The sequence below is a fragment of the Oncorhynchus nerka genome, linkage group LG18 (genome assembly GCF_034236695.1).
Source record: "Oncorhynchus nerka isolate Pitt River linkage group LG18, Oner_Uvic_2.0, whole genome shotgun sequence".
Taxonomy (NCBI): domain Eukaryota; kingdom Metazoa; phylum Chordata; class Actinopteri; order Salmoniformes; family Salmonidae; genus Oncorhynchus; species Oncorhynchus nerka.
Window position 1 is genome coordinate 34,166,363 of NC_088413.1, and position 12,172 is coordinate 34,178,534.

A 12,172-nucleotide genomic window follows, 5' to 3' on the forward strand; every position below is an offset into this window, starting at 1 on the left:
AGGAATGGAGTTTATGATGGGGAGGGGTTGGTAGGTGGTGGTGTGTGTATGTGTACATGCTTGCATCTGTGCATGTGTGCAGATGCCAGCGCGTATGCGTGTGAGCGCCACTGGCAGTGGGAGTGGGGGAGGTCTCTGAGTGAGCAAATGCCAGGCTAAGCAAAACTGACCTAAGATCAGCTTATAAGACAAAGGTGGCGGAGGGAAGGTGGGAAGACCTCAAACCCTGGTCTGAACCCCTTTCTCCACAACCATCTGAATACACACACACACACACACACACACACACACACACACACACACCACCAGTCAAAAGTTTGGACACACCAACTCATTCAAGGGTGTTTATTTGTACTATTTTCTACATTTTACAGTGAAGACATCAAAACTATGAAATAACACAGATGGAAACATGTTGTTACCAAAAAAGTGTTAAACAAATCTAAATATATTTGAGATTTGAGATTCTTCAAAGTAGCCACCCTTTGCCCTGATGACAGCTTTATAAACTCTTGGCATCCTCTCAATGAGCTCATGAGGTAGTCACCTGGAATGCATTTCAATTAATAGGTGTGCCTTCTTAAAAGTTCATTTGTGGAATTTCTTTCCGTCTTAATGTGTTTGAGCCAATCAGTTGTGTTGTGACAAGGTAGGGGTGGTATACAGAAGATAGCCCTATTTGGTAAAATACAAAGTCCATATTATGGCAAGAACAGCTCAAATAAGCAAAGAGAAATGACAGTCCAGACATGAAGGTCAGTCAATCCGGAAAATGTCAAGAACTTCGAAAGTTTCTTCGAGTGCAGTCGCAAAAACCCATCAAGCGCTATAATGAAACTGGTTCTCATGAGGACCGCCACAGGAAAGGAAGACCCATTAGAGTTAGAAATTGCAACCCAAATAAATGCTTCACAGAGTTCAAGTAACAAACACATCTCAACATCAACTGTTCAGAGGAGACTGCGTGAATCAGGCCTTCATGGTTGAATTGCTGCAAAAGAAACCACTACTAAAGGACGCCAATAAGAAGAAAAGCATTGCTTGGGCCAAGATACATGAGCAATGGACATTAAACCAGTGGAAATCTGTCCTTTGGTCTGATGAGTCCAAATTGGAGATGTTTGGTTCCAACCGCCGTGTCTTTGTGAGACGCAGAGTAGGTGAACGTATGAGCTCTGCATGTGTAGTTCCAACCGTGAAGCATGGAGGAGGAGGTGCTGTGGTGTTTTCCTGGTGATACGGTCTGTGATTTATTTAGAAGTCAAGGCACACTTAACCAGCATGGATACCACAGCATTCTGCAGTGATACTCCATCCCATCTGGTTTGCACTTTGTGTGACTATCATTTGTTTTTCAACAGCACAATGACCCAATACACCTCCAGGCTGTGTAAGAGCTATTTGATCAAGAAGGAGAGTGATGGGGTGCTGCATCAGATGACCTGGTCTCCACAATCACCTGACCTCAACTTAATTGAGATATTTTTTTTAATATAACCTTTATTTAACTAGGCAAGTCAGTTAAGAACAAATTCTTATTTACAATGACAGCCTACCCCAGCCAAACTTGGACAACTTGTGCGTCGCCCTATGGGACTCCCAATTACGACCGGATGTGATGCAGCCTGGATTTGAACAAGGTACTGCAGTGACGCCTCTTGCACTGAGAGGCAGTGTCTCAGACCACTGAGCCACTCGGGAGCCGTAGGTCTGGGATGAGTTGGAACGCAGAGTGAAGGAAAAGCAGCCAGCAAGTGCTCAGCATATGTGGGAACTCCTTCAGGACTGTTGAAAAAGTATTCCAGGTGAAGCTGGTTGAGAGAATTCCAAGAGTGCAAAGCTTTCATCAAAGCAAAGGGTGGCTACATTGAAGAAACTAAAATATATTTAGCTTTGTTTAACACTTTTTAAGTTACTACATGATTCCATATGTGTTATTTCATAGTTTTGATGTCTTCAATATTATTCTACAATGTAGAAAATAATTTTAAAAAATAAAGAAAAACCCTTGAATGAGTAGGTGTGTCCAAACGTTTGACTGGTTATGTATGTATGTATGTATGTGTGTATGTGTGTATGTGTGTGTGTGTGTGTGTGTGTGTATGTGTGTATGTGTGTATGTACGTATGTATGTAAGTATGTATGTATGTATGTATGTATAAAGAAGTTTACGAATGTCACTGTGCATTTTAATTTGGCCCCAACATGAAAGAACTGGAGGAGCGCTTTGAGCTTGTTAACATTTAATGTGGTTATTTAACGTCTGCTGGAGCATTTCTTCAAACGGGACAAATGAACAGCGTAGTAATAACAAACGGGCTCTGGCTATGTATTCGTAAAAACAGGAGCCTGTTGGAAAAACACAGCGGCTATCAGCTCTCTTCATCTTTAATTCTACTGTCACACACCAACCAATGCCCCTGAGATTAACCCTCAAGGGTGGCTTTGGACTCTGACTGCCCTGGGAATCTGCTCAGTCGTTCGCACAGAGGGCTCCTGGCCTGGTCACTTTAACAAATTAAAAAAGGGCTTTTGGTGTCAAAAGCTTCAATTTAGTTTTCCTCTCTCTTGAGGCCTCTGCAACTCGGCACTCAAATCTAAGAGTAGGCCATTTAATTTGTCATAGATGTGGTTGGAGAGAATGAGAGAGAGAGGGGGGAGGGAAAGAGAGAGAGAGAAAGAGAGAGGAGGAAGAGAAGGAGAAGCGGGAGGCAGTAAAATGTCTCCCTCGGGAGAACAGATTTCTCCCCTCCTCTCCCCCACTATCTTTACTCTCCAGTCCCAGAATAAAATGAGTGCGTCCCACTGTGTAAATTGAGTATGAAAACACAGGGAGTGGCTGGCATGCGGGCACACATCTGCATTAATTGGCATCCAATGAACCGCAAATTGCATTAACTCCTATAACGATAATTAAGCAGCGCCCAATCTGGTTAATCGATCTTGGCACAAAATTAAATGTGCTGGCGTTAAACGTTTGGTTAGGTTGGGCAGAGGGAATGGAATGAAGTGGGGGGTGGGGGTGTGAAAGAGAGGGAGAGACAGAAAGAGAGAGAGAGAGAGAGAGAGAGAGACAGCGATAGAGAGAGAAAAAGTGAGTATCCACAAGTTTAAACATCAACCCGGCGTTGAAGGTTCGCTTCCTGCCCCGGCTTGCCCCCCTCGATCCCGTGACGGTACACTGGAGAAGAACAAAGGCACAGTCACCCTGATTCCCCCCTGGAAATCTCAAACAGTGGAATCATGATCCAAAACCCAAACCCCCTTCCGCCGGTTAGTGTGGAACTATGCGCTGCGACTCTGTGCCCCAGCTTGTTTTGGTTGGCAACACTTGGCGCTCGGCCAAAGTACGTTGGTTGGAGGTTGAAGACAGTCAAGCCTAAAGGCCGTTTCGGCTGAAGAGGTCGTCCTTGAGGGCCTTTCTGATGATTAGCAATGCTGCGAATGCTTCTCCAAACAAACACGAGGGCTCACACAGACGGACAGACAAGGAAGTAGACCGTTTTTTTCATCCCCCCTCTTCTTTCTCCCTCCCCCCTTTCTGTTAGTGGTAGACCAGACAAAACAAGGTGCTTACCTCAAGAATGTGCTCATCCTGCTGTTCTCGATCCAGCTTCCTCGAGGTAGTTGTAACAAGACCTGTTGAGAGAAAAGAGAGGTTTGTTAGTACTATGGCCCCGATCAATGTATTAATGTTGCATCAATGTTACATCTTCTTGCTACAGGACAATGTGATATTCCATTTTCTTGACTTGATGCAATCATGAAAATGAAATCACAAAACCATAGAGAAAAAGGCAGCTAATACTGAGAAAAAAAGGCATATTTGTAATGGCAGACAAACTTCATTACAAGACGCATGACGTGCTTCCTAAAGCTAAACTAACACCAAAGCATGAAAGGGCCAGGGTAAATAGCTGATTTACAGTCCGCCACAAGTGAAATATCGCGGAGGTCCGCTGACGGGCTCTGTAACAAGCGGTGGCCTCTAAAACTCTAACTGAGGCTTATAGCGCAAGCTGAACAAATACAGAGGCGGGCAGTCAAGAGGCAGACACAGTCAACTACAGCCCCAAGCCCGAGCGTCAGAGTCTCAACTCGTCTGTGTAGGGGTTTCGAATGAGATCCCCACGGTTTGGTTAAGGATTTTCGAGATTTGAATCAGATTCAACCAAAGGACAGGGAGAAGAGAGATAATTTTGTTTTAAATATATGGCTACATTATACGAGCAGTCTCTTCTCCTCAAATAATAAGCAGCGTATTCTCACTCCCGGCGTAATTGTAACCTTGCAGTAGACATGAGTGCAGAGTAGACGTGCCAGAGCAGACCGCACCAGAGCCGGCTGGTCGACCTGATTATCATAGCAAAAAAAAAAAAAGGATTTCCGAAACCCGAGCCCATCAATGGCACATATGGTACAAACCAGAATAGCAAGCCCACAACTTACAGCACCTCTCAAAATAGGCCTGCACAGCAAATTAAGGACTCAACTGAGCCAGAGCTCCCCCCGGGCGTCATACCTTACCCTAAAAAGTAACAATGTTCATTAGGAATTTGAAATAAATAAAAAACAAAGCGCTATCAGCATTAGAGAAAGACAATGTTTCCCTTGTGTGCTAAGCTAGTTTTTGTTTTGTTTGCAATACATTGAACAAAGCTAATGAAGGCGTTACAAGTTGGAAAAGCTTGTCCGGGAAATTGGGAACAATTAAGAAAGGAAGGACGCTTGACAACATGCCACTGTCAGGACAAATGCAAGAGCTAAGTCAATGGGCTACACTGTACTGTTGTAATAACGCTTGGTAGTTTGGTCATGGGTAGTGTTATGGGTTGAGACTAGCAGCTAACTGGCAAACAAGGCTCTTTGTAAAAGAAGGTAAGGCATATCGGTGGGGCTGTCCTGAAAACCGGGACAATTTGCAGGGCATCTCAATGGACATAAACAAAGTGATCGTATTATACCCCCATTTCCCAAAGAATGAAAGAGAGAGTGGCTCTCACACACATACACACATATATATATATTTATATACACACACACACACAATAATATTACCCACATTTCCCAAAGACTGGCAAAGAGAGGGGGTTGCGCTCTCACACACACAAACACACGTTCCCCTTTGTCAAGCTGCCAAGTGTGCCAGGCTGAAAATCCTCCACAGCTTTAATTGAAGGGACGGGGGTTGACTCCTCTGCACATCCATCCTAGCGAGAAGCTAAATTTAACTGAGGTACAACTCTTAGGAAAGGTTGCTCTAAATTGATCCGGATGGCTGGAGCTATCTTTCTTTTTTTCTTAAAGTATCTTAGCTGTCTCCTAGCTCTCGGGAGCGGTCCTTTGATGTGGGGTTAGAAGCGTCAACAACTATGAAGTGGTACTCTTAGCTTAGCGTACGTTCCAATCTTTATCTGAGCCACGGCTCCAGGCTTCCAGCCTCTGAAGATCAATTCTGCCTATGGATTGGAAATACACTGCCGCCAGTAAGTACTATACACAGTTTACCAAACATTAAGGACACCTTCCTAATATTGAGTTGCTTCCCACAGTTGTGTCAAGTTGTCTGGATGTCCTTTGGGTGGTGGACCATTCTTGATACCTACAGGAAAATGTTGAGCATGAAAAACCCCAGCAGTTCTTGACACAAACTGGTGTGCCTTGCGACTTACTACCATACCTTGTTCAAAGGCACTTACATCTTTTGTCTTGCCCAATCCATGTCTCAATTGTCTCAGGGCTTAAAAATCATTCGTTAACCTATCTACACTGATTGAAGTGGATTTAACAGGTGACTTCAATAAGGGATCGTAACTTTCACCTGGATTCACCTGGTCAGTCTATGTCATGGAAAGTTTTTTTTACAGTCGGTGTATAGCTATAGGGACTAGTCCTAGATACAGAGTACAGACAGAAGTCAACATGACTAAGTTGTGTTAAGATTAGAGGAGCTGTACAGCAGGCTACATATAGGCCTGCCATCAGGGAGAAGCTTGCCGTTCCAAACCCAAAAACCAGCTCTCAAAACACACACACACACTAGACAGCAGAGAGAAGGTTGCCGTTATAATCCACAATATAGCGGTCCAAACACACACAAACCTCCCCAGGAGTGGGCTGAGCCGGGGCCGACAGTAATTACAGCCAGGCTGTTTTGAGAAGAGGGGAAAAACAACAGTTGCAGAAGAGAGGTCGCTCCTCAGCATGTCCTTCAGCACAACCGCGTCTCCAAAATGGAGGCCGGGGGAGCTGGTCGGGACGATGCCGGGCTGGGACGACACAACCCAGGTATTACTGCAGTGATTAGCAGTCTAGCAGGGTGACACATATTTAGCTGTCGACTGCAGACGTGTGGGAATCTTGTTGGTGTCTGCAGTGGGTGGTTTAAACCCTCCCCGGTTATGAACGAGCTATATGAGCGCCTTGAGATATTTACAGTAATTGTTGAAAAACTAGCAAAAATCTCCCCGAGATTTCATTATTTGATCTAGGTCGGGATTGCTGTTTTTCTGTTGTGTTGAGGGTAAAAAAATATATAACGGCCTAGGGCAACTCGTTTTTCTCATAAGGAGAAAACATTTAACCTCTCCTAGCTTCGAGTGCCGAAGACAATAATTTCAACATCTTCGTGTTTCATTGTAGAATCTACCAACTAGCTCCAAGCTAGTCTCCGGGGAGACACAAGCAGAACCCAAAATGTAGGTAAAAAACAGCAATTTGTTTCCTGCACTTGTTGCTCCATCACACAGCCCAAGAAAACCGTCATTATCCCAAAGTGTGTGTCGCACGGCAAAGTATCCCAAAAGAAGTAGCCCAAAGCATGGCCAACTTGTGTGAGGGGTTCTAAGATAAGGCAGGATAAACAGTTAAGAGTAGAGAAGGGGTTGTTTGGGTGTTCCTTTAAAAAGGTGAGCTGCCACAGAGCCATTGACTGGGGACCCTTGATGGGCCTCCGCAGATGTATCATTTAGCTAGGGGAGAAATGCTGCACTTCACACAGCTTACAAAAAGGCCCCTGCGTCCCCGTAAGAGCCCACTTCACACGTACAAACAGGGATGCAGACAGGGACACAGATTCATAGAACAAGATAGAAACCTGCCACACACTCGGACAGGGACATACTGACAGGCACAGACACAGTGTAAGTGGACTCAGACAATACCCTCCCGTGACCCTCCCACACCTGCTGCTAAGAGGGGGTCTTTGTGAAAATGGCTAGCATTTAGCGAAGGAGAGAGAGAGACAGCTATATCACTCCAAAACTAAAATGCCTGCCTCGCTCCCCTAAATGCATACACACCCCAAGGAGGGATAGGGATGCTTCCTACCTCATTACCCTCCTACCAGGTAGCTAATAGGCATATAAACAAACAATGCATGCGTCCCTAATGGAAACCTATTCCCTACATAGTGCACTTCTTTTGACAGTGGGCCCTGGTCAAAAGTAATGCAGTAAGTAGGGAATAGGTTCCCATTAGGGACACATAAAGAGGGACCCCTACTATGAGCTCACTGTCTCTCTGTAGACAGTTCTCGAGTAGGACGAATACAGGAGATCTGGGAAAATATATAATCTCCAAAACTAATATTCATATGATGGAAGCTGAGGACTATTGGAAGCTTGGGAATTTTCCCCCGACAGGATGTGCAGGACTGACGATAAGCGGAAGCGCAAGGAAGCACAGTTGCTTACGACCACGAACAGAAATAAATATTGACACTGAAGGAACGCAATTTCGCGGACCAATTTTTACAAGGTCAATGTCATCTGTGGTCGTGGTACATTGAAAGCGTATCAGAGCCACCTGGGTGTTACTGATTCTGATTACCATTGTTAAATATGACGGGGGGGCGCATTCACAGGGCACCAAACGGAAGACAACTGGCTAAAACAGTGAGGGACTTCTCCAAGGAGAGGCACACATTTTCATCTCCCGTTGCAAAACATTGTGCTAACGGTGTCCCTATAGGAATGCAGCCCCTATCTGTTTTTTTACTGGGGGGGGGGGGTTCTCTCCAGATGCCTGCTTGAGAGTGTGATTGATGTATGGGTTGGTGACGAGGATGAGTAATTGGATACTGTGGAGCTGATTACCAGCTGGGGTCTACATACTGGCTATACTGCTTATATTATGCCTGAATGTAATGTGTCTGGCTTCAATTTAGAGGGAGAGAGGGAGGGAGAAAGAGAGAAACAGAGAGAGGGAGGTAAGAAGAGAAAGGTAGAGCAAAATAGACAGTGAAAGACCGGAAACACCTTGTGTGTGAGTGAGAAAACACCAATCCCAGACAGACGACAGACATGTTTTTTTTTTTACATGGGCTCCTGTGTACATTCCCGTTCTCAGTCACGCGCTGAAGACAGACAGTCTGGCCGGTGTGCCAGGATGTAGATTCAGCTGTTCCCAGAGAGAGGTGAGGGAGGTGCTTAGGAGCTTAGGAAGGGGCGAGCCGGGAGGAACAGGTGTCCTAAGTCCATACTTAATGAACCTCGAAGCCTAGTGCTATAGGCCTCCCTCACACTCTCAAACAGAGAGACAGACGGACACACACACACACACACAGAAAAACACCCTACAAAAGGTTCAGGTGTGTGGATTAGGTTCAGGTGTGAAGCGGTGGATTAGTTTTCCCTGAGAAAAGTATACTCCATCCCTTTCCTTTCTCGCTCCTTTAACAACATTTGGTGTCTCGTGCTAGTTGTTCGGCCCCCGAATAGCAGGAAACGGCGGGAAGTTGTTGGTGGTATTATCCATTTCCTATCTGGCTTCCCCTCGCGCATTGTCAGATGTTTTTTCTCTCCCCTTTTCAAATAGAGAAGGCGCCGCTGAAAGCCGATATGAGTATATCACGGAGTGGATGATTTGAAGCCCGGACCCCACCGGCTATTTTTTTTAACGTTTTTCCTGTTCCAACGGCTTTTCATACAACTACCGGCATTAGAAATGCATATAAAAGCTGTCAGAGGAAACCATGCTTGCCAACGCAATACCGAGATATTCCTTTTCAATTTACTACAATGACTGGCTCTCTGAGGAGGACTCGCTAGGAGGAGGCGTTAAGCACTCATTTTCAATGGTGGCCAAAACATATTTTTTAAATAATAATAATAATCACCTGGGTTTATCTTTCCCATTAATTTCAATACGTTGGGTCAACTGCTGCCGCCAAATGCGGGGGAAACAATGTGGTATACACACAACTCTGTCCCACACAGGACATGCCATTGTCAGGAGTAAAAGAGGAGGCAGAACTAAGTGAATGGGCTATGCTGTACTGTTGTCAAGTGAAGAACATTGAGTGCCTCATTGTGAAAGGGGAGGTTTTGTGTGTTTGCGCTCCAAGGCTAACTTTCATACAACAGACTATACAATAGTCTCTTGGGCAAGGACAGTGTTTGATCTCGCTCCTCGGGAACCTTGAACCTATCGTCCTAAAAGAGAGTCCTAGAGGGATCGTAGTTAAACACTGAAATACTGAACCAGAGACTATTGGTGCTCTTGCTCTTTACAGATCACAATGATCATCACCTTTATCATAATCATCAGCACATGATCTATCAACTTTATCATAATCATCAGCACATGATCTATCACCTTTATCATAATCATCAGCACATGATCTATCAACTTTATCATAATCATCAGCACATGATCTATCACCTTTATCATAATCATCAGCACATGATCTATCAACTTTATCATAATCATCAGCACATGATCTATCACCTTTATCATAATCATCAGCACATGATCTATCAACTTTATCATAATCATCAGCACATGATCTATCACCTTTATCATAATCATCAGCACATGATCTATCAACTTTATCATAATCATCAGCACATGATCTATCACCTTTATCATAATCATCAGCACATGATCTATCAACTTTGGACTACATAGGATTGCCAGCGAGTTAGAATTAGCCTATCGCAGACTCGATATTCTTGTGACCTTTGGCTGACCTCTCCCACTCCCTCCCTGTTTCCTGAGTGCAAGTGTACATCCGACGAGAAGTCACGGCTGTTTGAGCACAACCTCCAGTTCCCGACATTGTTTAAAGCCCAGTCCAAACCGTCGCAGCAGGCTGCCTTCGTCATTTCAATCCCTCTTTCGCCAGGTATCATTAACAGTAACAGTCTTCCTAGTCTCCCTCTATGCAGGTAGGCAGCTCACGTCCACCTCTCCCTGACGACCGTCCGAGAACTACCCCCCGGTCGCTTTTTAACGAGAGGCCAAAGCTTTGTAGCGATTTAAAGAGTGGAGAGTGCACGTGAGAGTGGAGGCTTGTACAGAGCAGGAGGTGGGTAACTCGATAACTCTACTTCTATAAGAGCTCGCTGGGGGTCAAGCCGAGCGAGGGTGGGAAAAACAGAAATGTGTTTTCCGACCGGAGCTGTGTTTGAAAAGGACGCTGAACCCACAGAGAGAGAGAGGGGGAGGGACGAATGAGAGAGGAGGCAGGGTGGGAATCCTGTGGTATGTGTATCATGATAAACCTGATCCGCTTCAACACAGCGAGTGGGTGGGTTAGCACTAGATCAGGTGAAGGAGAAAGGGGGAGAGTCGTTCACACCAGCTCTGGATACAGACCACTGAGTTATGTGAGGAGGCACATACAACGCTACAAACACAGACTGCATACATACATTGATGGTCAAGGAGTCAATCTCACAAAGCAGACAGTATTCAAGTGACCCAATTCTCCTTGGTGTCTTCGAAAGACTGGGGAAAAGAAAACATTCAAACAGCGGGGAGGAACTCTTTTTATTCCAGACCAAGCGAAACACCAAAACCCATGAATTCCCATTGTCAGCTTTCTCCGAATGGGAATGCCATGGTGTCTTGCGAGAGAGAAGGAGAGAGCTGGCCTTGCACTTAAATGAAACCCTCAGAGTTACAGGGAACTAAACAGCCGGACTTGTTTACTCTGCAGAAATAAAGTAAGCCTTTGTCCAGGGATTTAGCCAGCCGATACGGGGACTGCACAGGGAAAAGGGCAAGGTGACACAAAAGCAGCCAGGAGATGAAGCCTTCATCTGTGTTTGAAGCCCTCGGACTGTCGGGCAATAAGCTACAGGAGGAAAATGCTAGCGTCAATGATAGCTAGCTAAGCTACACGTGTCTGCAATGCTCACCAAAATAGGGAAAAGGGTGACCCAAAAGTGGCATGAGAAGAAGCCTTCATCTCTCTGCATTTGAAGCTGTCAGACTTTAAAGCAGACGGCTGAAGGGAAGAAATGTTAGCTTCAAAGCTAATAAGCTAGCTAGCTACGCCTGTGTATGCAACGTTTGCCAAAACCCACACAATTTTTTTCCCCCCACCCCTTTCTAGAGCTTTGTAGATATGCCAAAACAGGGTCTCTCTCTCTCTCTCTATATATATATATAAATGCATATAGAAGTGATTCAGTTAAGTTTATCTTTGAACAATTGTGTCCCATTCACTTCTGAATATTACATTTAATGTATTCAGCAACAGTTGAGATGCACTCAACCCCCCACCCCACCCCACACTCTCACTTTCTCCTTCAGAGAAATTACACAAACACATACGGGGGCAGCGATTTGGTTAAAGTTTCTCTTTGTACAAGCCACCTCTTTGTCGAACCTGACGCTAGGAGCCCTGGTGTTCCACTGATAGGAAAAAAATAAGTAAAACACTTTGATATGCATGAATGGGTTTCATCCCTCGCTCACCACCGTCCTTCGTGTGAACCATTTGAGAAGACCGACAAAGCAACCGGAGCAGCGGTGCATGTTTGGAACATAAACAGGTAGACTCAGTAGCCCCGTAAAGCTTTGAGTTTCATAAATACCCCGTAATCCGGAAGGGGGGGGACATATTTGCTGGTAATATGTAGGCTAAGTAGAAGCATTCGGTTCAAAGGGCAATTTGAAATCTGCTCTGTGGTAGCTAAATAGGGTCGTTTTTGGAACTTCCAAGAACAATGCGTCGAAAGAACGTGACTCATATCGGATACGTGAGGAAGAAAGAACGTGACTCATATCGGATACGTTAGGAAGAAAGAACGTGACTCATATCGGATACGTGAGGAAGAAAGAACGTGACTCATATCGGATACGTGAGGAAGAAAGAACGTGGAGTTTCAATCCAAAACACCCAAATACAATACACTACGGTGGAAGCGACTATGGGGCCGAT

General features: G+C 45.0%; 1 protein-coding gene across 3 annotated transcripts in view; it reads right to left on the reverse strand.

Annotated features, from left to right (window-relative positions):
* Positions 1–12,172, reverse strand: part of LOC115145866 (protocadherin Fat 1-like) — a 98,685-nt gene that overhangs the window by 58,553 nt on the left and 27,960 nt on the right. For all 3 annotated transcript variants that reach the window (XM_029687456.2, XM_065004049.1, XM_029687454.2), the window contains exon 4: positions 3,578–3,639. In XM_029687456.2, coding sequence (XP_029543316.2) covers positions 3,578–3,639 — 62 coding nt within the window. The remainder of the gene's footprint in view (positions 1–3,577; positions 3,640–12,172) is intronic.